The 27,775-nt window shown below is 39.6% G+C and overlaps 2 protein-coding genes and 1 pseudogene across 2 annotated transcripts; all 3 read left to right on the forward strand.

Annotated features, from left to right (window-relative positions):
- The first annotated feature begins 7,871 nt into the window (after nucleotides 1–7,871).
- Nucleotides 7,872–8,801, forward strand: OR4S1 (olfactory receptor family 4 subfamily S member 1). The gene has a single exon (XM_039865031.1). It carries the CDS (start codon nucleotides 7,872–7,874, stop codon nucleotides 8,799–8,801), a length of 930 nt encoding a protein of 309 aa, XP_039720965.1.
- Nucleotides 8,802–15,887: 7,086 nt separating this feature from the next.
- On the forward strand, nucleotides 15,888–16,810 carry LOC120604388 (olfactory receptor 4B1-like; annotated as a pseudogene).
- A 7,240-nt stretch (nucleotides 16,811–24,050) lies between these two features.
- OR4C3 (olfactory receptor family 4 subfamily C member 3) lies at nucleotides 24,051–25,097 on the forward strand. Its single transcript, XM_039865055.1, has one exon. The coding sequence runs from the start codon at nucleotides 24,174–24,176 to the stop codon at nucleotides 25,080–25,082; it is 909 nt and encodes a 302-aa protein (XP_039720989.1). The 5' UTR covers nucleotides 24,051–24,173; the 3' UTR covers nucleotides 25,083–25,097.
- Nucleotides 25,098–27,775: the final 2,678 nt, after the last annotated feature.

Here is a 27,775-nt window from a genome sequence, read left to right on the forward strand (position 1 = left end):
GTGTATTTCACTGAGGTATGGTTGTGATACCCTTTTTCCTCAAAGCCCAGGTTCACCTGGCAAGGTGTGGTTTCATATAAATGAATCCTCTGATACCTGAAGCCTGAAAGACTCTTACAAGGCTTATTTACATTTTAATCTTTTAAGGTAGAAATGTTCCTAAATTGCATCACAAATTTTCTCTTTCAAGACAGATTATATCTGAAAACTGGTAAGAGATCAAATTCAGTGTAAGGCCTGATGAATGTAACGTGAACCCTAATCTTCCATCAATCCTCAGGCAAAGTAGTGAAAAGAATGAATAATAATGTAAAATTACTTGTTTTCTAGTTATTTTTAAATTCATCAAGTATTGATTATTGTTACCAGTGAAATTAATTTTTAGAATGTGTTTCACTTTTCCAGCTTAGAATCACAGAGCTTACTCCAACCATGATTTTATATAGATGGAGAAATAGAGTATCAGGTTGAAGAAGGGAGTTGTTTGAGGTCACTCAGCTCCCAGTGACAATGCTGGGACTAAAACCAAGATCTTTTGGCTTTCACCTGCACCCTTTTCATTGTGTCATGCTGCCTCCTTCGGGCAATGTCAAGTCCAAAGTTAATCAGTAGTGTGAGACTAGAGAAGGTAGGCGGGTGTAGCAAACAAGCATTGCAAGGGGAGGGGATAGGAACAGACTACTGAAATAGGGGAAAGAGACTGTTGCGATAGAGATAACTCTGACAATGAGATATGCAGGCGTCTCCTAGATGTGGTTGTAACTCCTGTTATGGTGCTTGCTATTCGTGACCTTGAGCAAGTCACTTAAACACTAAATGTTTTGAGCTTCCTTTTCCTCATCTCTGAAATGAGAATATTAATAGTTTTCTTAAAGGGTTGCGATGAGCGTGAGCTGGGATAACGTGTGAAGCTCATGAAAAGTGCCTGACCCACAGCAGCTCCACGTGGTGACAGCAGCGTGAACTGCAGGAAGCGGGAAGTCCCAATTTCACTCTGTTCATTCTTGTTCAGATCCTCACAGACCGTGATGTCCAAGGGTGTGTTCACGGCTTAAGGACGGTGTGATGAATTTGCACAGTATGAGAGAGGAGGAAACAAGGACAGAAATGAGTCCGTAAAGGAGAGGTTGCAGGCGTTTAAGCTGTTTAGGTTGGAGAAGAGTAGTCTGGGTCGAGAGTTAATGATTGTGCTTATTTCAGCAGTTTCTCCCCTAATTCCTGGAAAAGCAAATGACATTTTCTTCATACTACCTGAGATTCTATCAGGACCCTAAAAAATGTTCATGCCCTTCACCTCAACCTTTCCACTTTCAGGAAAATTGTCCATAGATTTATAGGGAAAAAGCATGTATTACAGGTCAAAATAGGGAGTAACATAAAAGCTTATATAAAAATGATCAAATGAATTATGGTACTTTAAAAAAAATGTACCGTTAAAAACCTCTTTTGAAGATTATCACTGTGAGGAAATGCTTAAATAAAGTGTTAAGAGAAAAGAGCTCAATATGAAAGTACACATTTCATTCAGATTTGTAAGAAATGTTTGCATAATTGAAAGGAAACAGTGAAAAGATATTCACCATAATATTAATGATTTCTAGTTTCTCATTGTACCTTCTCTACTTTCCGAAGTATCTCTAATGTGTATGTATGAACTTGGGCAAATTACTTGATCTCTCTGAGTCTTACTTTTCTTATCTGTAAATTGGGGGATAAGAATAGCAAATACATAATAGGAAGGTTTTGAGGATCAAAGAACAAAAGGCATGTCTTATTTTATAATAGAGATCATAAAAGTATAATGCAAAAATGATGGTGGTGATTTACTGATGGTGATGATGATGGTGATAATGATGTGATGATGATCGTGGTGGTGGTGGTGATGATGGTAGTGATGATGATGATGGTAATAATGGTGATGATGGTAATGATGGTGATGATGTGATGGTGGTGATGACGGTGTTGGTGGTTTTCTCTGGGAGAGTCTGGATTACAACAGAATCTCATGAATGGAAGGGAAGGGAGAGCATATCTTGACTTGGAAGCACCCAACCTCACTGTTCCCTCTTTATCCCGGAGGGATTGGCTTCATGAGCAGGTAGGTGGCTGACCATCTTGCCCATTAGGTATACCAAGTTTCATGATTCTTTGCACTGGAGATTTAATGAAAATGTTTAAAAATGAATGAAAATGAAAAATAACTTTGGAAATAATTACTATGGCACTGCCCTTGTAAACCAGTCTCCTACCTTAGTTTGACATACAACCATTGAGATCTAATAATGCTTGATATCGACTTAGCACTTACTGAGTGCCAGGCAATGTGCTATATACAGTCACGTGTGCATAAACACATTTTGGCCAATGACAAACTGCAAATACAATAGTGGTTCCTTATGATTATAATGGAGCTGAAAAATTCCTATTGCCTTGTGACATTGTGGCCATCCTAATGTTGTAGCACAACTCATTCCTCACGTGTTTGTGGTGATGCTGGTGTAAACAAAACTGTTGCGCTGCCAGCCATATAAAAGTATAGCACATGCAGTTATGTACAGTGCAAAATACTTGATAATACGTGACCGTTACTGGTTTATGTTTGCACTGTACTGTACCTTTATTGTTGTCTTAGAGTGTACTCTTTCTACTTATTAAAAAACAGTTTGCTGTAAAACAGTGTGCTGTGTTATACAGGCAGCAGCCTCATACGTCTATGTTAACTGAACCTCTTGATTGCATTATTTTCTCTTGTTCTCAATTTAGTCACGTGTTGTTTTGTCTAGTAGCATGCCGTACAGGTTTGTAGCCTAGGAGCAACAGGCCGTGCCACATATTCTAGGTTTAAATTAGGCTCGATCATCTGGTGTGTATGTGCACTCTGTGATGCTTGCACAACGATGAAATCGCCTAATGATGCATTTGTCAGAATGGATGCCCATCGTTAAGCAACTCATGACCATACCTTTACATTATCTTACGGCCATTTTAGATGATATGTATTTTTGAAAGATGAGGAAACTGAGTTTCTGAGAGATAAGTTGCCAAATGTCATTCAGCTGGATTGTGGCAGAGCTGGGATTCAGTCTCATGGGATCAGGCTCCAGAGTCTTGGGGTCTTGCTGACTGCGATGCTGCCTCCTACAGGAGTTTTCAGATGATGGCCCAAACACCAACTGTGTAATTCCATGCAGGCATTTGGTTTCAAGTCACAAAGTTCTTATTGGTTATTTTTGGAGCATTGCAAAAGAACAGATGGATATAGCATACACGTTTTATACTTACTATAAAACTAAAAACAAAATATGGTAGGATTTCTTCGTCATGAAATAATGGTTAGGTTATCTACCTGCTATCAAATTCATTTTTGGGGTGCACAATGATTGCATTATTTCTGGTTGTAGCATTTTCTTCAGTGATAGGAACCGGTTGGCTATCTCTCCTCTCTATCCTGTGGTTAAATGTAACCATCTGATCAAACCATTTTCAGAATTTTAGAAGAGGACAAAAGAAGAATGTTGCTGTAAAATACATATATTTCCTGGTGGGAAATTTCTGGGGGAGAGAGATGCTTAATAAGCCTGGGCAGAATATCCTGAGGGATGACAATTATTTTCTTGTTTTTGCCTTTGGCAGTGTCATTGCTTATTGTTCTCGTTTTCAGCTGTACTTTAATTTCGTCTGAGACAAACCCTCTGTGCCAACTTCAGTGAGTCTGTGTCTGAGGCATTTTAATTCTTCTTCTCAGACTTCTGTGAACCCTTTTCCGGGATCCTAAGTCTCCTGGAGAAGCAAAGACTGGAGCTTATCTAACTCCTTATAATGGTGCAGGATCCTCCACTTTTTCCGCTAGTAATGAGTATCATTTGACTTGATATTTTTGCAACCATAATAACAAAATGTCATAAAAACAGTGCTCAAACACAGTCCTGTGGGATTTCACTTCCTTTGTTCCATTTTCTACTAACCTGCCTTTGACAATGAATCATTAATAACCACCCAGCATCCTCCAGTTGTCGCCGATGTACTCATGGTAGAATTTACTGTAATTTTCCAAGTTTATTGATTGATGTACATGGAAGAGAAGGCCTGAAACCTGACTTCCTAATGTCAACATATCTCTCCCCTTGCCTTTCAAAAGAATCTTATTTTATCCTTCAAACAGCCCTGTTGGGAAAAGCCTTTGTTATGGTCCTGGGCATGTAAGGGTCGGTGACATTCTTTGTTGGCACTTAGAGGGCCCAACAGTCTTTGTTGGAGTTAAACTGTGTTAATTTTTATAATCATATATTCACAAATTACTTAGACCCCGAGACATTTGTTTCTGCATTCACTTTTTTATTCATTTGTTTAACATGCTTTCAGTATTTTCCTAGGTCAGTCTCTGGTCTGTGTTCTGGCACTATACATGTCCCAGGGTAGACGTTTGCATGGAACCACATAGCTTCTAGATAACAAAATGCTTTCCACATACAGTGTTTTATTTGTGGCATAGAAGGAGGTATGGCTGTTACTTATGACAGTGTATGACCTTGAGAAATAACTGAGTTTTTGATCCTGCTTATGTAAAAGGAGAGAGTAAATAAAATGCATTTCCAAAGCTAATATGTGCAAGGACCTAAGCCTGTGTCTGGCACATATTAGTGTCAGTAAATATTAGATCATGAAATAAGATTACATACAGTTGTAAAGTCCTATGTATATATAGATTGGTATTATTATTTTTGACGTCTATAACTATGGTTTATTCATTCATTTAATCAAATATTAATTGGGCACCTACAGTGTGCCAGGCAATGTTCTAAGCATTGGAGATGCCTTAGGGAGCCAAACAATGAACCTGCCTCATGGGGCTCATATTCTAGTGGGGGCGTAGGACAATAAAATATAATAAATAAATAATACATTCGAAGGCAGTATGTGATATGGAAAGAAGAAAAAGCGGAATAGGGCAAGGGAGACTGAGCGTGCTGGGAGGTTGCAGTTTTAAATAGGGTGATCAAATAGCCTGCTTGAGAAAGTGTTATCTGTACAAAGACTTTGGGGAAATGAAGGAGTTAGCCAGTAGTTATCTAGGTAAGAATGTTCTCGGAAGAAGGCACAACCTGTGCTAAGTCCCCAAGGTGGCAGCATGCCTGGTGTGTTTGATGAATATCAAGGGGGGCGGGGTCTTGGAACGAGAGAAACAAGGGGAACAGTGGGAGGAGGTGAGATTAGAGAGGCCGGGGTTTCAGATCGTGTAGCACCTGTGTGACATGGCAAAGTTCTGGGATTTTACTCTGAATCTCGGAGAGGGGACCCACTGAAGGGCTTCGAGGGAGCCCTGACTGTTGTGATGAGAATAGACTGGGGGTAGGGTAGGTGGTAAGAGGAGAATTAAGGATACAGCTAGGAAGCAAGGGAGAGGTGATTGTGGCTCAACCAGGCAAGAAGGGGGAGGAGAGGCTGTGAAGGTGGTGAGAGTAGGCTCTTACCTTGTAGAGGTAAAGACAACAGGAGTTCTTACTGAAGTGAGATGTGAAAAGAGGGGAATCAAGGATGACGTCCAGGTATTTAGGCCGAGGGTTCAGAAAGTCAGAGTTGCCATCAACTGAGATAACAGGCTTTCAGAAGAAAATGTTTTAGCGGAAAGATGGGGAGTTTATTTTTGGAAATGTCGAGGTGGATAGGGCAGGTATTTATTAATTCCTTTATTCCACAAACATTTACTGAACGCATACCATGTGCTAGATGTTGAGCATTATCTAGAGTCAGGTGGTCAGGAGCCTTGTCAAGCAACTCAGCCTGGTGGGGAGAGTAGACATGTACATGGTTATGGAACAATGTCACAAATATGATGGTGTGTAGCAGGGACAATGGAGCACAGAGGAAGTGACAGATATCCTTATCTTTTAAACTTTGTGTTTTTTTAAAACAATTTTTTATTTTTTAATTACAGTTGGCATACGATCTTATATTAGTTTCAGGCGTACAACACAGTGGTTAGACATTTTTATAACTTATAACATGATCACTCCTATAAATCTAGTACCCGTTTGACACCATGCATAGTGATTACAATGTTACTGACTATATTCCTTATACTATACTTTACACCCCCCCGTGACTATTTTGTAACTATGAATTTGTACTTAATCCCTTCCCCTTTTTCACCCATCCTCCCAACGTCCCTTCCATCTGGCATCCATCCAAATGTACTCAATATCTATGAGTTTGTTTCTGGTTTGTTTGTTCGTTTATTTTGTTATTTTGTTTTTTTTTAGATACCACATATAAGTGAAATCATATAGTATTTATCTTTCTCTGACTTATATCACTTAGCATGATACCCTCTAGGTCCATCCGTGTTGTTGCATATGGCAAGATTTGATTCTTTTTTATGGCTGAGTAATATTCCATGATGTATATATATATTAGTTCTTCTTAATCCATACATCTATTGATAAACACTTAGGTTGCTTCCATATCTTGGCTATTGTAAGCAATGCTGCAATGAACATATGAATGCATGTGTCTTTTTAAATTAGTATTTTGGTTTTCTTAAGATAATTACTCAGAAGCGGAATTACTGGGCCCTTCTTGGTCTCTTGTTATAGCCTTTCTTTTAAAGTCTACTTTGTCTGGTATAAGTGTTGCTACCTCAGATTTTCATGGAATATCTTTTCCCATCCTTTTACTTTGTGTGTGTCCTTCGATCTGAAGTGAATCTCTTGTAGGCAGCATATGTAAAAGTTGTTTTCTTATCCATTCAGCCACCCTATATCTTTTGAATGGAGCATTTTTAATCAATTTACAGTTAAAATAATGATAGATATGTAGTTATTGTCATTTTATTATTCATATTTTTGATCTTTATTTTTCCTTCTTAAAAAAGTCCCTTTAACATTTTTTGTAATACTGGTTTGGTGATGATGAACTCCTTTAGTTTTTTCTTGTCTGGGAATCTTTTCAAACTTTGAAAACGAGGTCCTGAAAAGTTAATTGATTTGCCAAAGTTCACAGCATATAATGCAGTTGGAACCTTGTGATGTTGTGACTTATAAGAAATATATATTTGGTCTTTGTTCCAATTTGTAGCACAGAGCTTTTAGAACCCTTGAAATTTCCTGACCAGTGAGAGAGATAAAGGTGTCTTTCATTAATAAGGTGACTTTTAGAATGCCTCTAAGTGAACTAAGGATAGGGGTTGGTTGCCAGGGGAACCAACCCTGTGATTGCAGGGCGGGTACTTTCAGTCCCATTCCTCTAACCTAGAAGAGGGAAGAGGAGCTGGAGGTTGATCGCCAATGGCCAATGATTTAATCAATCAAAGGATGGGGCTTGCAGGTTGGTAGACAGGTAGAGACTGGGGGAGAGGATGTGCTCAGAGAACATGGATGCTCTTACCACAGACCTTGCCCTATGTATCTCTTCCATCTGGCTGTTTCTGAGTTATATCCTTTTATAATAAACTGATAATCTTGTAGGTAAAAATCTTTCTCTGATTTCTGCGAGTCACTCTAAAAAATCAGTGGAACCCAAGGAGGGGTTCACTGAAATCCTCATCAATAGCCATTGTGTTAGAAGCACACAAGTGATGATATGGGCTTGCAACTGACCTTTGAATGGGGGAGGGCAGTCTTGTAGGACTAAACCCTTAACCTGTGGGATCTGATGCTATCTTACTGAGTTGAATTGTAGGACTCTTAGCTGATGTCTGAGAATTGCTTGTAGGTGTGCGGTACCTTTCTCTCCTAATTGAAATTGAGTGTTAGAATCATTATTAGACCTGAATACAGTTTTCTGACTCCTCAGATTAGGAAAACTTTCTTATATCCTGTAATTTGTGTCCTTGCAGAGCTAACCACTTTGTTAGTGCTCAGGGTAGAGAACCCATGGGCACCAAGAACAACGTGACTGAGTTTGTGTTGTTCGGCCTTTTCCAGAGCAGGACATTCCAGCACGTGTGCTTCGTGATCTTCTCCGTCTTTCACGTGCTCACTGTCCTGGGGAACCTTCTGGTCATCATCACCATCAATGCCAGCAAGACCCTGCAGGCTCCTATGTATTTCTTCCTCAGCCACTTGTCTTTCGCTGACGTGTGCTATCCATCCGCTACCACACCCAAGATGATCGCTGACACTTTTGTGGAGCGCAAGACCATCTCCTTCAATGGCTGCATGACCCAGCTCTTTTCTGCCCACTTCTTTGGTGGCACTGAGATCTTCCTCCTCACAGCCATGGCCTATGATCGCTACGTGGCCATCTGCAGACCTCTGCACTACACGACCATCATGGATCGGTGGAAGTGCGGCTTGCTGGCAGGGGCCTCCTGGGTGGCTGGCTTCCTGCATTCCACCTTGCAGACCCTCCTCACAGTGCAGCTCCCCTTTTGTGGGCCCAATGAGATCGATAACTTCTTCTGCGATGTCCACCCCTTGCTGAAGCTGGCCTGTGCAGACACCTACGTGGTGGGGCTTGTCGTCGTGGCCAACAGTGGCATGATCAGTTTGGTGTCCTTCCTCATCCTTATCATCTCCTATGTGGTCATCTTACTGAACTTGAGAAGGCGGTCATCTGAGGGGCGGCGCAAGGCTCTGTCTACATGTGGCTCACATATCATCACTGTCCTTTTGGTCCTTGTGCCCCCCATGTTCATGTACATCCGTCCCTCTACCACCTTGGCTGCTGACAAACTTGTCATCCTCTTTAACATTGTCATGCCACCTTTGTTGAACCCTCTGATCTATACGCTGAGGAACAATGAGGTGAAAAATGCCATGAAGAAACTGTTTAGGGTCAAAGGGAGCTTGGGGGAGAAGTGACAGTCCAGGGAATCTCATTTAGCCTGAAACTTGGGAGACTTCCCATCTTGTAGCTTCTAGCACAGGCTTTGCATCTCTAGTTTGGGGGGCTTATAATGACAGCTGTCCTCCCAGCTCTTTTCCTAATATTAACCTCATATATTCCTTCAGTCTTTCCTTCTTTAAATATTTATTGAGTGTTTGTAATGCTGGGATACAAATAAAAGTAACATGTAATCTCTGTCCTCAAGGAGGTCACAGTTCAAGAGGCTCTGAGTATAATAATTAAGGCTCATTCCGGAAACTTGTGAGAGCTTATGAATGAAAGAGCCTCTTGGAAGTTCAAGGATCTCACCTGTGTAATGGACAATACCACTAGATAATTGTTTTGTGGTGGCTAACACAGTGCTTGATGAAATTAATTCTGTCTCTTTTATGATATTTAAGGCACTTTTATTCCTTTATTTCATGCTCTCGGCAGGGAGATGAATAAATAAATGTAGAAAATGTAGAAAAGGATCTACTCAGAGTCACACAATACGTCCGGAGCAAGGAGAAGGCAAGAATCCAGGATCCTTAAGTCTGGTTTCGGGCCTTTTCCCACTTCAGGCCTCCTTGACAAAGATTAAATGAATGGACACTGAACAGTACAGTCAAGGAAGTTTTGAAGGACCAAGGATTGGTGGTGGCCTGCAATGTTGGAGAGCAGAGCCAGGGAGAACAAGTTGTCAACATGCATTCACCCAGCAGTGCTGATTCCTCTCTCTCCAGCGGAAAAGGGACTCCTGCCCCCATCAATTCCCTTTGCTTTACTCTGTTTTGCTCTAGAGGGAGCCAATTTGCGCAGGATGGAATTAGAAGAGCCAGAATAGATGTCCTGTATAATTAACCATTCATAGGTCATGTAATCTCGTTGAGTCTCAATTTCCATATTTACGAATGGAGACAGTAACAATAGCAGCTTCAGAAGTTTGCAGGACTTTGTAAAGTCCTATATCAAAGTCTTTTCTTCAGAGGTGGCAGCCACCTGTTTCTTTATAATGTCTTTATTGCGTTTTCCTAGACCTTACTTCTTCCCTGCCCTTTCTCCTAAAGCCCTTGTAACTACCAGATCAATTATTCACTCCTCAAGTGTTTACTGATCACTTAGCATTAACCACTTTAATCCTTACAAGAACCTGGTGAAGTAAGCATAATCATCAAGAGAAGTGTGATCAGTGCTGGGTAGTGTTAAAAAACTTTCATTCCATTTGATGCCTAACAAACATGCAAATGTTCATCTTGACTATGAGAATGATAGCAATAAAATAGCCATTGGCATTGTGAAAACACAGTGTTCTCAGAAGTTTTCATTCAGCTTAATCTGTGTTGAATAAATCATCTTTTAAAAATCCATGCAAGAATGTGGGAACATGTGTGTTTATTCGGGTTTGAAGATAAATGGGAGCACACACAGGCTAACTCACATAAAGTCACGTACAAGGACTTCTAATCGCTAGTTTAGTGCTCTTTCTATTACTGCCGTCACACCATATTTTGAACTAAAGTAATGATGTGTATGTTCATGTATGTGTGCATGCATGTACGCAGATAGGTTCATGTAGGTGGAGATAGGTATATAAGGGCATATGTACATACATATGGATCCACATGAATAAACATGTGTCTGTAGTTACTGGGGAAGATCCAGTATACAAGGTAAAGTTGCAATGTTTAGATATTAAGCACTTATGAGTACTAGTGAGTTACCTTGGCATCTGGAAATTCTTAAGTCAAGGTCAAGAAGGTACTAATTGATATTAAATTCCTAAAATTTAAAGTTGTGTCTTTTTCATTTAAGTTCTTATTCTACTTAAAATTGATCATTGGGCATAGTGTAAGGAAAGAACTCAATTTTATTTTTTTCTTATATGGAAAACCAAATGTTCCATCATCAGTTATTGAGTAGTCTTTTGTTTCTGCATTAGTCTACAGTGCCACTTTTATCGTATATCAAATTCCTATAGTTGTGTGAGTCTATTTCTGGGCCAATCCTACACTGTTTTAATTACTATAGTTTTATAGTGTCTTGGTATCTGGTAGGTCAAGTTCCTTTAACATATTCTTTTTTTAGGACTATCTTTTCTGTTTTGAGTTCTTCTTTTAGGCAATATTAAAGCTAAATTATCAAATCCTACAAAATAACTTATTGGGATTTTGTTTGGAAGTGTATTCATCTATAGTTCAATTGGGAGAACTTACATTTTATGAGATTGCATTATCCTGTTTATGAGTATGGGGTAACTGATTTGGTTAGGTGTTACTGGACAAGGTATTCATCCTTCCCACCCCAATGTGTCAAACTCTTTTTTTTTCTCCAATAGAATGATGGAACTTCTCCTCTAAAAATCTGAACTTTCACAGAGGCTCTCTTGTCTGGTCTGTAGGTGACAGTCTGCAGGTGCTCCTGGACTGGGGCCGAGAAGGATCAGAACTCTTTCAGTCTCCGCAGGTTCCATAGCTGGTAACAGAGTTTGTCTGCTATTTCCCAATGCACCTGTGGCGAGACTCGCCCTGAGCCCCTTGGTATATGGAGCTGGATCCCACATCTCCCTTAGAAGCACTTCTATTCATGATGGTTGCTGAATTTTTGTTGTTAATGGCTGGGACAAAAACAAGGGGCATCCTATGCCACCATGATTCTGACGTTACTTTCCATTTTTATGCATCGAGGCAGTTCATTTTGTTTTGAGGCTTCTTTGGTCTCTGTTGCTTAATTGCGTGTGCCAGGCATAGTACCTGGCATATCATAGGTGCTTAGTAAATATTTGTTTAATAGATAAGGGCTGTACCACAGCATCCCCATTATCTTTTATGCCGAATATGCTTACATTTTGTTAATGTGTATTTTAAAGCATTTGCTCCAGAACAAACTCAGAGGCGCTACCTTCCCTTTCCCTTGATGCCTTGCTTGTGTTGCAGCAGGTTGGGCCTTAGGATGTAGGCTGTGATGGGTGCCCTGACTCATGTGCGTGTTTGTCTTCCTCACTGAGAGCTGCAGCAAGAACATCATCAGCAAACTCTGAGTCGGTGGGTACTGCATGGTCGATCGCACCTCCTCTTACTAAACTGTCAACGTTCTCGGGGGTTACCTCACTTTCTGAGGTTGCAGACTTGCTGGATCTATTGAAGGCTCACTTTATTTGGATCTCACTGCAAAAAATACAGGATCAAAGGAAAACATTTTTCATTGTTTTACAAGAAAGAGAACATTGCAAAATTTAAAAAAAGCCTACTCAATTCATACAAATAGTAACAGTCTAATTATATCACTTAGCATTTTAGACCATGTAATTCTGTTGTTGATTGTCACAGCATGAAAAAACCAACAAAATGTGTTTTTAGACAGTAAATATAAAGTAATTACATTACAGAAAAACTGGTAGAGTGTAGCAAACAATTTTTAATTTTTCCGTTTGTTGTCTATATCCTTTTAGGTGTAAGTTTAACTGTATATAACAGAAAAGAAAGTGACACAGCTTTAACATTTCATCCATAGTCCAAGAGGCAGAAAAGGAGAAGGGGGAGGGTACACTGATCACTTTTCCTTCATAGGAGATTTTTCAAAAGTGCCACATAGCACTTTTACTTTCATCTTCTTTGATAGAAATCAATCACATGATTTCCCTTACTTGCAGGAGACACTGAAGCTATGATATTTTATTCCGTGCGAAATGATGGTTTGCTAAGAATCAGGACTCTGCTCCATTCCTAACGAGGAAGGGGAGAATGGATGTAGGATTAGCAGATAGTTTCAGTCTATCACATACATAGTTACCCACGTCATTAAATGTTTTTCGTAAACATGATTTTCGATGGCATGGTGATATTACAGAGTCCGATTCTGGCATAATTTACTAATTGTTCACCAATTTCAGGGCTTTTCGGTCCATTTAATAATTTATCCAACAGGACTTAATGAGCATGTACTATGTGCCAGATGTCAATGGGGAGGCTGAGGCACTGGGAGTCTAAGTAACTCGTACATGAATACGTGACTGTTAGAACTGGAAGGATGATGGACATAGTCTAGCCCAACTCTGTCATCTTAAAACAGGAACAGAAATGGGGGAGTGAGGAGTGGAGAGGTGAAACAACATGGCTCAGGTTAGGTGATCAATTCCTGAACCAGAGCTTGTGCCTGTGTCCTGGCTCCCTGTCCGGTCCTCTTTTTCTTTTCTATCCATTTTCCTTTTTCATTCTCAGGAGTCCGGTCTGGACAAAAATTCCCTTTATGTCTTTCCTTCACCTTTCTTCTCTTACTACTTCATTACTGGATATAAAAACTTTACAACTTTCACTGAACTCATCTAAACAGTTTTGAAACTTGCCCCAAGTCCAAGTTTATTTGGCAAAGTTTTACCCTAGAGAAAAAAATTCCATGGAGAAGTTGTTCCCTTGATTATAGGGGATGGCTTAATTTATTTAAAATACTCTAAGAACCTAAGCATTTAATCACAATCCTTGAACTCTCAGTGGGTGGATAAGTTTTCTACATGAAAATATGGATCTTAAAATCTCTGAGTTTGTTGCTTCCTGTGGCTTCTGTTTATTTCTTAGATATTACAAATCCAAAATCAACGTAGATCCAGAATCCCTGAATTCCCACTCCCCCCCTTTTTCGTGATTCATCTTATCCATCATCTAGTTCGTTTTCTAAAAGCTCCCAGTAACTTGATGATTTGTTCTTGGGGACACGGTCTGATCCTTGAATCGAGTAACAGCCCCCACCCAGAACCATCAGAAATCAGCCTGGTGGTGTTGAAAGAGCACCGATTTCTTAATCAGTAATCTGGGAAATAATCTAGTGTGTGGCCTGGGAATCAAATTCATTTTGCTCAACCTCTTTTACTTCATCTATCACAGAGGAGTTTAGAGTAAAAGGTCTCTAAATTTTTTTGGCTCCACTCTCAAAGTGAGTTAAATGAGTTTGACCTAGACTTTGCTCATCAAGGACCTTCAGTGAAAAATCAGCTAGTTGAGCGACATTCACCAAGGTGCCTTGCTTGTCCAGGGACCAGAATTCCCATAGAGGAATCCTATGCTTAATCCCATCTTAGTTTTCCCAGTTGGAGCATCATTTCCTTGAGCGATGATCTGTTCCACCAGAGTGGCTAATTTCATGCTGTATTAGAGACACTTCACTACATTCGAGATCCATCTGATTCACTTCCTTGTTCTAAGGCAGAATGAAGCCACACTGGATTTTCTGAACTAAAAGTAGGTGATGTGATCGGAGGTAGGGCGTAAAGTTTCTAAGGGGATCTAGGATGTTGGGCAAGTCAGTTCTTCTCTTTGAACCACAAGTATTCATGTGTAAATGAGGTGGTGGGGGCAACGAATTAAATTTATTCATTTGTTTTTATTGTAAAATATACGTGACATAAAATATGGTGATTTTTAAGTCTTTTACGGTTTTGCAATTCTGTGATGTACCATTTGAGAATTGCCAATGGGAAGCATGTAATTGGAATGGAGCTTCTGTGACCTCATTCTGAGATCAGTCACAATGGCAAGTGAAGCTCTCATCTTTCCCTCTGGCCATTGTCTCCATTCTGTCATTATGCTCTGGGGCAGAGTCCAGCAGGTTGCCCGATTTAGAGTCTGTATGCTCAAATGCTGATTTCGGCTTTCATGCGCTGGTCAGCTTCTTGCCCTGATTCTCCGTGTGGCTGCATTCTGTGGGGAGAACTGATATTTCTGACCAGTTATGTGGGAGAGATGGTGGGAATGGCTGAGAGCAGGTTGCAGAGAGAGTAATAAATGCAGAAAAGGCAGAGACGATAGGAAAAGAAAAGGTGGTTAAAAAAAAAAAAAGACTATCAGGCATTCTGCTCAGGACAAAGGCCAGAAAACTTGGACCCTACATAGCTCTCCTCTGAGAGCTCTCTCAGATGGGCCCTGTTATCTTTTCTTAATTTCAAGAATAGATTTAAAAAAAATAGAGTCCATGATCTGACAAGAGCTATATGTTTGTGTGGGCACATAAATATACTTTGGACTTCTAATGAAAGGACGTACTTAATTTTAACTCTTTACTTATGTGTTAGATACCTAGAGACATCAGGCATTAGATTCTCATAGGAGCACCAGTCCATGGTGCCAAAAAGATTAGGGACCTCTGGGATAGAGAATTTTCTTTTGAATCACATGACATTGTCAGCTTGAGGTGTGTATTGTGATCTGTATTTCTTCTATATGTTCTAATAGGTTTATACATATATTAGAGGTGCTCAGTAATTATCTGTTCCAGGTGAGTAACTCACGAAGAAATCTTTAGTCTCGTTATCATGCACTTTGCTATTCATTGCCAACTTGGAACTGGAACAAGGTGGCTGGCCAGCCACAGCAGTGCTCTTGGAGTAAAATCTCTGAGTTCACGATCTCTCAGTAGTTTGAATAGTGGGACAAAAGGTGTGAAAATTATAGTGAAATGATGAAGACAAACTAGTGTGTTGAATTCTCTTCAGATTTTGAGCATTGGTCCTATAAACATGGTTACTGAAGCTGCAAGACTGGTAAAGAAATCTGACCTGAGTCAATTGAAGACTGGTAAGACTGAGTGAACGACACAGTTTAGAGGACCTCTTGAAAGGGAAGAATTGTCAGTGGGAAGATGATTCCCTGAGGCAGAGCTGAAGGATACCAGTTCAGCAGCAGAGATGTGTCACGGGGGTTCCCCAATAAGAGAGTGTTCAAAAGGCAATGAAGATGATAAAAATATAGGCTATGAACTTGAATGGCTCCCCAAATTCAGAATATGTTTTGGTGATTTAGAATTCTGGCTGAAGTCAGAAAGCCTGGTCCAGTCTCAGAATTCACCACTTTCTGTATTATCTTGGGCGAAATAACCATTTCTCTGAGCCTTAATTGTCTAATATATAAACTGTTGTTAGATTGCTAATATTTAATGCTGAATGAGTACATATTGACTAAATAAATGATATGATAAATGTGTTGTAGTTTCCACTATCTAACATGTTATAAATGAGGTGAATTAGTTACAATCAATGTTTGTTTACTGCATGTCTCTCAGTAGCTCACGTCCTGCACACTTGAACATATTACATGGAGAGTACAAGTAACGTGACTGAGTTAATTTTCACCGGCCTCTTCCAGGATCCAGAGGTGCAGAGGGTGTGTTTTGCAGTGTTTCTTCCTGTGTACCGGCCACGGTGGTGGGCAGTGGCCTCATCGTTGTGATGGTCAACGTCAGTGAGAATCTGCATTTCTTCCTTAGCTACTTGTCCCTGGTGGAGATGAGTTACTCCTCTACTGTCTTCATGAAATTTATCACAGACTTACTTGCCAAGATGAAAACCACCTCCTTGGAGGGCTGTGTGGCTGAGATCTTCTTTTTCCATGTTGGAGTTACTAAGTTTGTCCTGCTCATGGTAATGGCTTATGACCACTACGTGGCCACCTGCAGGCCCCTTCAGTACACCACCATGATGAGTCGGCCTGTGCGTCATCTTCTAGTGGCTGGTTCCTGGTGGTGGTGGTGGGGGGGATGGCTTTTTTCACTCTATGGTTCAGATGGTTGTCACTGGCCAACTGTCCTTCTGTGGTCCCAGTGTGACTGACCACTACTCCTGTGACCTCCATCTCTTATTCAAGCTTGCCTGCACTGACACCTCCGTGGAGGGGTTGTTGTGTTGGCTGACAGTGGGTTGATCTCTGTGTTCTCCTTCCTCCTCTTGGTGTCCTCCTACGTCGTGTTCCTGGTCCACCTGAGGATCCACTCTGCAGAGGGCAGGCGCAAAGCCCTGTCTACCTGTGCCTCTCATGTCCCAGAGGTCTCTTGTTCTTTGCACCTGCCAGCTTCCTCGACATGGGACCCTTCTCCACCGTCACTGAGGAGAAACCGGTGGCTGTGTTCTACACGTTTGTCACCCCCATGCTGAACCCCATCATCTACCCTCAGAAATGCAGAGGTGAAAATCACCACGAGGAGGTTGTGGGGCAAGAAAGTGAACTCAGGGGTGGAATAAAAATGAAAATGAAAAAAATTCACATGTACAGGATGACAAATATGCATTCTGTTTTTGGTCAACTATAAGGAATAGTGCAAAAGTTAACCTATGAATTTTTTTTATTGAATTTTAGACGAGCTTTTAATACTCTGTGGTGTCAATCCTAGCCCTTTCACAGCTGTCTGTATTTTGAGTGTGGAAAACTGAGTTGCATTCCTTCTTTGCTTCAGTGGTCCGTAGTGCCAAGTGCATAGACTCCAGGGACCGGAATCCTCACTCTGTCATGTACCTGTGGAAGCTTGCTTTCATCTCTTTTACCTCTTAGTGTTAACGTGCTGTTGTAGGTGGAAGGATGTTGGCACGTGGAGACAGAAGTCTACGTGTTGCTTTTCCCCTCCCCATCAGTGTGACCTTGCGGGAGTCCCGGGAAAGCCTTTCTACTTTATCTGGGCTTCTCTAGTAGAAATGAAGGCAACAGCTCTGTAGGGAGATAACCTGCACGGCAACCTCGGTTTTTCTGAGGGCTGATTTGAACCAAGCTTTCCATGTTTTAGATCAGTAAACATACTCTCTATATTTGATTACTCTACCTTTAGTCTTTGTTAGTGAAACAAAGCTCCCTGTGGCGCTTTGTACAAGTGATTCAGTTTTCTCACTGAAAAATGTTCAGAAAATAACATTAAGAATTGAGGCAACCAGGTAGGTTCATTCACTTAATTTCTATGGGGTCCTGCTTTGGAGTTATTTTCAAAAAGAAGAGCTGTGTTTTATACTAGATATCCACATATATTTTATCTTCTGTGCTGTTTATAGGATACCCACAGTGATGCCTTGATTTTGAAATAGATGTAGTAGCAGGTAGATGATTCAGGGATCAACTATAATACACCAACATCTACGTTCCTAGTCCTGGGCAGGGTGCCACAAAAATGATAAGAAATGCTTCAAAAGGCTTCAGAAGCTTATACTGTTTATAATCTGTTTCACAGATGTATGTGAAATGGCTAGAGAATAATTTAACAAAGTGCTAGAGCTCAGATCCCAAGTTACCAAGGCGTATCTCTTGCAAAGCCTTCTTTCCTTGGTAGCGCAGTTTGGCTGGCTTCTGAATCATCCTGTCCTTGCCAGGGCCTCTCACATCTGAACAGATCTTTTATCGAGGACTTCTCCTCTCTCTCTTTTTTTTTTTTTTTAACCAATCCAAGGTTTACCTCAAGTTGTGTCTCTTTTGTAAGACACACAATCCCTGGAGAATTGCACATCTCAGGAGTGTTTTTCCTAGAGAGCCACCCATCGGCCTATGTCTAGCACTTAAATTTATCCTGCATTTTGGTTAATAAATAGTACTGATTGGAGTTGAACTGTCTTACTGAATCAAATAAGGATATGCAATGAATGTATTTAGAAGTTTCAAAAAGGTATAATACTTAATACTATGGGTATGTATGTTTTATAATGGACATGGAACTAGCTGTGCAGAAATGTACTACTTTAGTATGAACTCTCATACAGTTAGTATGAGTTCTCATATGAACTCTGAGAACAGAGAACTTAATTTAGTCAAGTCTAGGTTTTTCTAATCCAGTAACTTCAGTTTTAAAACAGTCCTATATATGGTGGAAACACCCTCTCTTCTGTCGTCCATGTTTTTTTAAAGGGTGATTTTATATTCCTAGGGGCTTTAGCACCCTGCTTTCTGTGGTTGATGGAAAGGGTCCACCTGCTCCTTGCCTTCCTTTGGTTACAGTCTAGCTTTTGCTCTAGAAGAAACTCATTGCATCTATCCCTCCGCATAAACCACACACAGTGAGTGAATGAGAGACGAGAGGTACCTCAGCTCCTGTTATGTCTGTAGGTCAGTGGGCTGAGGAGATGTAGCTATAACTGGTCCTTTCCCACGATGATTTTCCACCTCAGTCCTTCATTCACTTTTCTTTTGGCTCAGGCCCTGAACTTGATCTTTCTCTCTCTCTCCTCCACCCTGCTGCCACCTCTCCCCTCCCTCCCCTCTCCCCCTCCCCTCCTTCCTCTCTCCTCTCTCTGCCCTGCCCCTCTCCCCCACTTTCCCTCTCTTTTTCTCTCTCTTTCTCTCATCTAGTAGCTGATCTATGAGCAAATCTTCTTAGCTCAACTTCAAAATATCCTTCCTCTTGAAGCATTCTAGTTCCAGGCAAGATGGTGTAAAGAGTAATCCACCTTTTCTCTCCCACAGAGATGCATCTATAAAACCTAGACAAAATGCCTGGAGAGGCTATCTGAGGGCTCTGAAATGTAAATAAGTAAATGATAAGCAGGCACATTGAGGAAGGAGATACTATTTGAAGTTTCTAATCCCCACCCCCCCCCAACCCGTATCACTTGGTCTGGATTCAAAAGCTGTACAGACCTGGAAGTGTGCCCTGAGTACATACGCAAAGAGCTCCAAGAGAACCCCTGTCTTTTTGGTCAGACAAGTGGGTCGGAGAGTGGATCTCTTTCTTTTTTCCCTCCTTCTCTGTTCTCTACCCTGCCAGACCCCAGTCAGTCCTGTGGTAGAGAATTAGTGACAAGAAGAATAGGGTTGTAGCGACAGTCTCACACGAGCATGGGACAAATCTCCATTGCTTTTATTTTCCCTGTCTCCTCCTGAATTGGCCACTGACACAGACTCAGTTGTGGGAAGTGTGCAGCTCAGTGAGAAAACTAAAGCCAAGTTTCCAGAGGCAGAAAGCATCATGGAGATAAAAAGAAGGGCACTCAAGAGAGTCAGCCCATACAGTTGTGTATGAACTCCAGGGCTCGCCTTGGAGCTGAAATGTGTGGATCTGGACTTAAACAGCATACCGAAGTCTTGGAGAGTGGCATTGCAGGGTAAACCACCAACCAAGTCCTGGACTGGCCACTGGGTGGCGCACATTTGCAAAGGATGCGATTGAACTGACATTGGAATCACAGCCCACCGCAGGCGGTGGGTTGGAAATTGCAACCTGAAGCTAACAGTTGCCTAATAAAACTAAAAATTCAACATTCTCCTTAATTTATAAAAGGTCCAGCGTATCACAACATAATGTTTGGAAAAATAATGGCTGAAAACTTGCAAAATTTGGTGAATATTTAAGAAGCTCAGCAAATCTCAAACCGGGTGATCTTAAATCCACTCTAGACACATCATAATCAAACCATTAAAAACCAAGACAAAGAAAAAAATCTTTGACTTGCAAAGTGGGACAGACCACAAATCATGTCAAGAAACAGATTTCTAGCCCTTCCAGGACCCGTTACATCTTTTCCCAATCATCTGTCTCTCTTCCCAAAGGTAAATACTAATCCCTTTGATAAAACTTCTTTGCTTTTCTCTATACTCTCATACATTTACCATGTAAGTACACATCTCGAGATTGGTCTATTTTTAAACTTTAAATAAATGCAATTACCTAGTAAGTCATCTTCTGTGGCTGTATATTTCTTGCCTCAACATTGTGTTTATGAGATTCATTCACGTTATTATTGTGCCTGCTGTTCACTTATTTTCATTGCTGTGTTAGTTCATCTTATGAATATACTGTAAGTTTTTATTCATCCTATTCATGGATATTTAGGTTATTAACTAGTTTTATCTTATTATGAATAATTCTCAACACTTCAGAGATGTGTCTTCCAATGCACAGGTGCATACATTGCTTTTAGATTTATTTCTAGGAGTGGAGCTTCTGGGTCATAGGTTACATGTATATTAAACATTAACTGACAATCTCCAGTAATTTTCCAATATGTACTTGGACAATAATTATACATTTCCACCGACAGTATATGAGAGTTACTGTTCCTCCATATTGAAAAGAAACACTTGATATTGATAGTCCTTTTAATGTTAGCCATTTAGGGGGATCATTGCAGTAGTATTTATTGTGGTTCTATATCATGTCTCATGGCTGATTAAAAAGGTGAGCTCCTCCCCACCCTTTATGTGTTTACTGGCCACTGGATATCATCTTTGCCAAAGTGCTATTCAAATCTCATGTGGTTGTCTGTCTTATTGATGTGCAAGCGATCTTTATATGTTCTATATCAGTCCTAGTTTTATGAGAAACAGAAGCTAAGATAGAGTGATGTGCAAGAGTAGATATGCAAGAGATTTATTGGGGGACACGCAGGTGAGAAAAGGTGGGGAGACCCACCAAGAATGATGCAGGCCTGACTCCTGTGAACGAGAAGTGGAAAGGAAGAAAGATCATAGAATGTTCTAAGAAAGTTTTTTCAGGACTCAGAAGTTTTTGAGGTAAAAGTGAAGAGTAGACATTGGAGTTTGGAGTATGGAATGTTGAAGAAATTTGAAGAACATTTTAAATGGTCCTTGAGAACTGAAAAAACACGTTGATTAAAGAAATATAGTAGGATTGCTAGGCAATGTTACTGGCCTTTTGAAGTTGGTGACATAAGTTTATAGCAGACTAAGTCCTCTTTGTTTTGTGACTTTTTCTAGAAGCTTTCAGGGAACAGGTTTGGAGAAGATCTAGAATAGGATTCATTCAGTACTGAGGAATTGCTGTACACATGTGCTGAATGGACGAGAGTATTGAAAATGTAAGTGGTTACAAATTTTATGTAGGAAAATTTACTGCGTATGTCAGTAAGTATTAAACATGTATATCCCTGTAAATATTTATCAGCATTAAAAAATATAAAACGAACCCAGCAATTCCATATATTTGATTTTATAATTATTTATGTCCCTGCTTTGTTTTGAAGATAGCTACTGTATCTTTTAGAATATAAGCTCTGTGCTACAGGGACCATGTCTGTCTTATTCATTACGATATTCCTGGCATTTAGCAAAGTGCTATTTTTTATTTGGTAGGGCCTGAAAAAAGGGCTTATTGAATGATTGAAATGGTGAAAGTACAATTTCAGTGTAAATCATTCTGACTCTAGTTTCCCTGATCTTTTAGTAATACTTTTCTTGCAGCTTTATGGGAGGAAATGAAAGAGATAATGTTTATGAATGGGCCTAGAGCACAGGATATGCACAGGATATGTTGGTTTTTATTTTTGTCTAGTTAGCATTTTCCCTAAAGATGTTGACCCTCTAATATCAGTTCCTGAAATATCATAATTCCCTTTCTTCCCTACAATTTGTTGACTATGTCTCTAGACACTAGAAGGACACTGGGCACTTCTAGGAGGTGGAGTAGAAGTCACTTACTTGGGAGACCAAAACTGGATTCAAAGGGACTAATTAAATGACGACATCAATATTGTTCAAACCTGTAAACAAGGCAAAAGCTAGTTCCAGCACTGCTATAGCAAGTGATCCAGTGAGGGGAGAATTAATCCTTCTTGGAGAGGCAAAAAACACAGGCACTGATCATCCTTATGTTATCACTTCCACCTTATAAATAATGTTTTTCAGTGTAAGGAGAAAGATTTTCTGCGAGACTGGGCTGACGATTATTCTTAGCAGAAAGCAGAGTGAACAAGCCAGCTGCTCCTTCTGCGAGGCCTTCCTCCCTGATGTTAGCAGCAGTGCTTTCTCTAGTTTGTCAAAGACAGAGAAAGTTGATAACGGAAGGTGGTGGTCATATTGGAAAGGGCGCTTGAGTGACCTGCAGTGACAAGTGACTTGGGTTCCAGCTGTGCCTCTGCCATGAATTACCCATGTGACTTTGAACCATTTGCACCTAATCTGAGTCTTAAATTCACCATCTTTAAAATGGAAAAGATGACTTTAAATGTCATAGGGTTGTCATAGGGTTCTTCAGCAACTAAAAGGGAAGTAGATAGTGGAATGAATTCCCAGCTGCTTGTAAATGAATGACTCCCATTTGGGTTTTCACCTACTACTGTTCTAAGAAACTTTCAGCTCAGATGAGTTTCTGTAACCAATAGCAGTTGCCTAAGCTACGCTTTGCCTCATTGTAAAACACAGTTCAAATTTCATCCTGGAGTTTAATCAAGTGCAACAGTGAAATTTGGGAAGCTATGTTTAGAGCCGACCTAGATAGTCCTTTAAGAACACTTCCAGATCCAGCATTCCATGATGTCAGGAGGTAAAAAAAAACCCCAAACCTGGTGACGTGTTGGTGTCCTCAGAGCCTGCCAATGTAAGTTTTCTATGATCTGTTTTGAAAATTAAAGAAAAAATACAACTCAAAGATGCAGTAGAATAATTTTACTAAAAATCTCATTACTTTCCAGAAAATAATTTTGTTTCTCATGAATAACTCAAAACAGGAGATGTTTTTTCTTTGCTAATTTTAAACAAACGATTTATTTTGTACTCCCACAAATTAGAGTCACAGCAATGAATCAGCTTAACATTTTTATTTAGGGGATATAAACTTATTATTTGGCTAAATTGTATACTATTCAATTTGATTGCATTTTCTCTTGTATTCTGTGTGGGGATCAGTATTACGGCATTTTCATATCGATAATACAGTTATACCATATCAATACCTGGTTAGTCTTTGATTCATAAGCCACGTTTGTTGCCCATTGTATTGATGATGGCGATATCAGAGATGCCATTTATTGAATGTTTATCACATCCAGGCTCTGTACAAAAACTTGACATGCAATGTTTTCATTTACCCCTCTTGCAACCTCAGTATAGCAGTACTCTCATTTTTATTTTATGGATAAGAACAAGGCTTTGAGAAGTTGTTCATGATTAGACAGCCAATAAATAGCAGAGGAAGGATTCAAACCTAGACGAATTTAAGTGATAATATAGTACGGGAAAGCCCACAGACTCTGTAGCAACTTGGCTGAGTACAAGCCCTAGCTCTGTCCTTATTAGCTGAATGTGCTTCTGTAAGTTGCTAAATGCGTTTCTTACTTTCTTCTATAAAATGAGGGTAAAGACAGTCATCTACCTCATGGGGACGATGCGAGGATTAGATGAACTGATAAATGCAAAGCAGTTAGGACAGTGCTTGGCAAAGACTGTGCTGCACAAGCGTTTGCTCTTATTACTGCTGTCTGCCTGCCCTTGCCCATAATATTCTCCCCGACCGCCACCATGTCTATGTGGAACCATGCTGAAAATTGTCAGAGATGGACTCCAGGTGAATTAGAAAACCAGTGTTGGCTGAACGTTTCATTTCCATAGTAATAAAATAAATTACAATTCGGATAATTAAATTATTATTTTCCTGTAGAAACTTAGATATCTAGTGCCCAGATATGCTGAAATTAACATAGACATATATGCCGACATTTCGTGATTAACAGAATAAATTGGTAACAAGAATTTTGGAACAGTAAGGGTTAAGAGGAATGAAAGGAAGCGAGTGTGGATAAAGGAAAACCTTGCAACATTTTTTCCCTCTGGAGTTCTGTTATGATTATGTTTCTTTCTTTATAGGCAATACTGTACCTGGACTCTCAGTGTCCTGGGACTATGGAAATACCACACAACATCACAGAATTTTTCATGCTGGGACTCTCACGGAACCCAGCAATACAGAGAGTTCTCTTTGTGGTCTTTTTGATCATCTATTTGGTCACGGTTTGTGGCAACATCCTCATTTTGGTCACCATCACCTCCAGTCCCAGCCTGGCTTCCCCCATGTATTTTTTCCTTGCCAACTTGTCCTTTATTGATACCTGTTATTCTTCCTCTATGGCCCCTAAACTCATTGCTGACTCTTTGTATGAGGGGAGAATCATCTCTTATGAGGGCTGCATGGCTCAGCTCTTTGGAGCCCATTTTTTGGGAGGCGTCGAGATCATTCTGCTCACAGTGATGGCCTATGATCGCTATGTGGCCATCTGCAAGCCCCTGCAGTACACAATCATCATGACCAGGCATCTCTGTGCCCTCCTGGTAGGGGTGACTTGGCTGGGGGGATTCCTGCATTCACTGGTTCAGCTCCTCCTGGTTTTTCGGTTGCCCTTCTGTGGGCCCAACGTAATCAATCACTTTGTCTGTGACTTGTACCCCTTGCTGGAACTCGCCTGCACCAACACATATGTCATCAGTCTGCTGGTGGTCGTCAACAGTGGTGTGATCTGCCTTTTGAACTTCTTCATGTTGGCTGCCTCCTACATTGTCATCCTGTGCTCCTTGAAGTCCCACAGCACAGAGGGGAGACGCAAAGCCCTCTCCACCTGTGGGGCCCACTTCACTGTTGTTGCCCTGTTCTTTGTGCCCTGTATATTTACTTATATGCGTCCTTCCTCTGCTTTATCTATAGACAAAAACATGGCAGTGTTTTATGGTATTCTGACACCTATGTTGAATCCACTCATTTATACTCTGAGAAATAAAGAGGTAAAAAATGCCATGAAAAAGCTCGTCACACAGTAAGAAATTGCAAGTGGATCATGAATAGTAAGGCAGGAAATAAAAATAAGTTTATTTTTGTGAGTGGAACAACCCCAAACTTGTTTTTTTATTATCGTATGTCATCTTATTTCATCTTATCCATGTGTTCATCATCATAGACTTTTATGGTTTATGTAGCCTTTTCACTTGAATTGCATAATTTGATTATAAAGCAACTATATGAAATATATGGCATGAAATATATATTCTTGTTTTAGAAATTAGGAAATTGTGTCTCCTAATGTGGTTAATTGATTAATCAAGGTTATCTAGCTTTGAAATACCTATGCCAAAACTCAAAATCAGTTATTTTTGATCCATTATCATGTCTTTAAATAGCAATCCATGTTGATATTAAGAGTCTGTGTGATAATTGAGTTGTATAAACGTGAGGCAAAATACAACTTAAGGTAAAAAAACTTCATGCTTAGTTATATATAGCAGTCTGTGTGCATCTAGGCCTGGCTTCTATTCCTTCTTGTCACCCTTTGTGACATCAGCCATTTAGCAGCTACATTTTAGCAGAGAAGATAAGATCTTGGTTCTGGAGCAAGGTCACCTTGAGTTTGATTCTTATTTCTTATGCTTGCTCATGACATAACCTCGACTAAGTGACCAAACCTCTATACAAGCCTCTGATGCTTGTCTTTAAGGATAATTCACATCTAAAGTGTTATTGTGAGAATGAGATTAGATGATCTAGGTCAAATTCTTAATCGGTTTTCTGGCACATCCACCCCCAACATGTTTTACCTGATATTATTATATGTACCTCAACCTTTCCCTAACCTTCCATAGAAGATTGCTTTCTTTTGCTAGACTATCTATCTATACTAAATTTGAAATAAGCTGCGTTTAGAACAGAATGTTTTTTAGCTAATGATGCAAAATGACCCTTCCTTTCATTTTTCCTAATTCTGTTTCAAACTCCAGGGGATGCTCCAGTGTTCTAGAATCTGAAACGTACATCTGTGTTCCATTTTTCTCTGTTTTTACAAACTCTGACCATATTCCCTCCAAGGCTTCACCCTTAAAGAGTGTAGGCTCTCATAATTTATAATAAACATCATTGTTTGATAAATAATCTGTAATTCACCATGTTACAACATGTCCACTTTTTACACTCAGAAATAACAAACCAGAAGTTAGTATGAAAGAAAATTTCTTTACTCAGAATTAGTCTCCAAGAACCAATAAATTCAGATCTTAAGGAAATAATTGCTTCAACCCCAAACTTCTATACCTAACAAAAACAACAGTCGCTGAGTTCTTAGGCAAAATAAAGATTGTCTTCTTTCACTTTGTCACATTTTGATAGTCTAATAATAGCTAGGTATAACTGATATCTTGAATTCTATACCTATTCATTTCTGCTCTTAGACAATAAAAGTATAATTGTGCTAAATTTCTGATCAGCTAAGAAATATGAAATGGTGAGGCTCAATTAAAAATAGCCTTTTTTAAATTAAAAATTTTGGGGTTAATAATATTGGTTAATAAAATCAAATAAATTTTAAGTGTATAATTCAGTAGTGTGTCATATGTATATTGCATTGTGTGTTCACCACCCAAAGTTAAATTTCCTTTCATCATCAAATATTTGACCCCCTTTACCCCTCTCTACCTCCTTCCGTGCCCCACCCCCAGTGATAACCACTAATCCACTTTCCATGTCCATGAGTCTGTCTGTTCATCATGTTTGTTTGTTGCTTTCAGTTTTATATCCCACATATGAGTGAAATTACATGGTTCTCAACTTTTTTGGTCTGACTTATTTCGCTTAGCATGGTTATCTCAAGATCCATCCATGTTGTTGCAAATGGCAGCATTTCATCATTTCTTATGGATGAGTAATATTCTGTTGTATACATGTACCACATCTTTATCCAATCATCTATCATAGGATACTTCGGTTGCTTCCATGTCCTGGCCACAGTGGATAATGCTGCTATGAACATTGGGAGATCTATCTATCTATCTCTCTCTCTCTCTCTCTCTCTCTCTATCTATCTATCTATCTATCTATATATCTATATATGTATATGTATACATATGTATATGTATATATGTATATATGTGTATATATATATAATTTTATTTTAAGAGACTTTCTAGAAGAGCATACTTTAGTTGAAATTTGAAAAGCATCTTTTAGTATGTTAAAATATCAACTTAAAACCTATATAATTTTATTAACCAATGTCACCTCAATAAATTTATTTTTAAAAAAGAAAAAAGTTCAGAAGGGGAAATAAAACCAAATAGCATAAAGGATCCTATTGCACTTTTGTTTTCTGTTGTCGAAATCGTGATTAACAACAACCCAACTAACTTAAAAATGAGTTGACAGAAAGAAATTAAGGTCAGAAATTTGCTGCTTCCAAAACATAAAATGAGTGCTTAGGTCAGGACTTTATTCACAGAAGGTGTTCAATAAACATTAGTTATAATCATCATCATCATCATCATCCTTATTTCTACATTATCTTGTTTCATTCCATCTTTCTTGGGAGCTACAACTAGATCTTTAAAAGATAAACTTGATTTTTTTAAACATGCCATTTGCTTGCATATATTTTCAAGGTGGCCACTTGCAGGAAATTATGTCAAAATATCTATTTTTTAAAGGCTTCCGTATATAGTGAGAGCTAACCTAATATAAATTCCTGAAAACA

This window comes from Pteropus medius, unplaced genomic scaffold (genome assembly GCF_902729225.1).
Source record: "Pteropus medius unplaced genomic scaffold, Ma_sr-lr_union100, whole genome shotgun sequence".
NCBI lineage: Eukaryota > Metazoa > Chordata > Mammalia > Chiroptera > Pteropodidae > Pteropus > Pteropus medius.

Coding starts and splice junctions, on each gene's coding strand:
- OR4S1 (XM_039865031.1), top strand. CDS start 7,872: ATGGGCACCAAGAACAACGTGACTGAGTTTGTGTTGTTCGGCCTTTTC.
- OR4C3 (XM_039865055.1), top strand. CDS start 24,174: ATGGAAATACCACACAACATCACAGAATTTTTCATGCTGGGACTCTCA.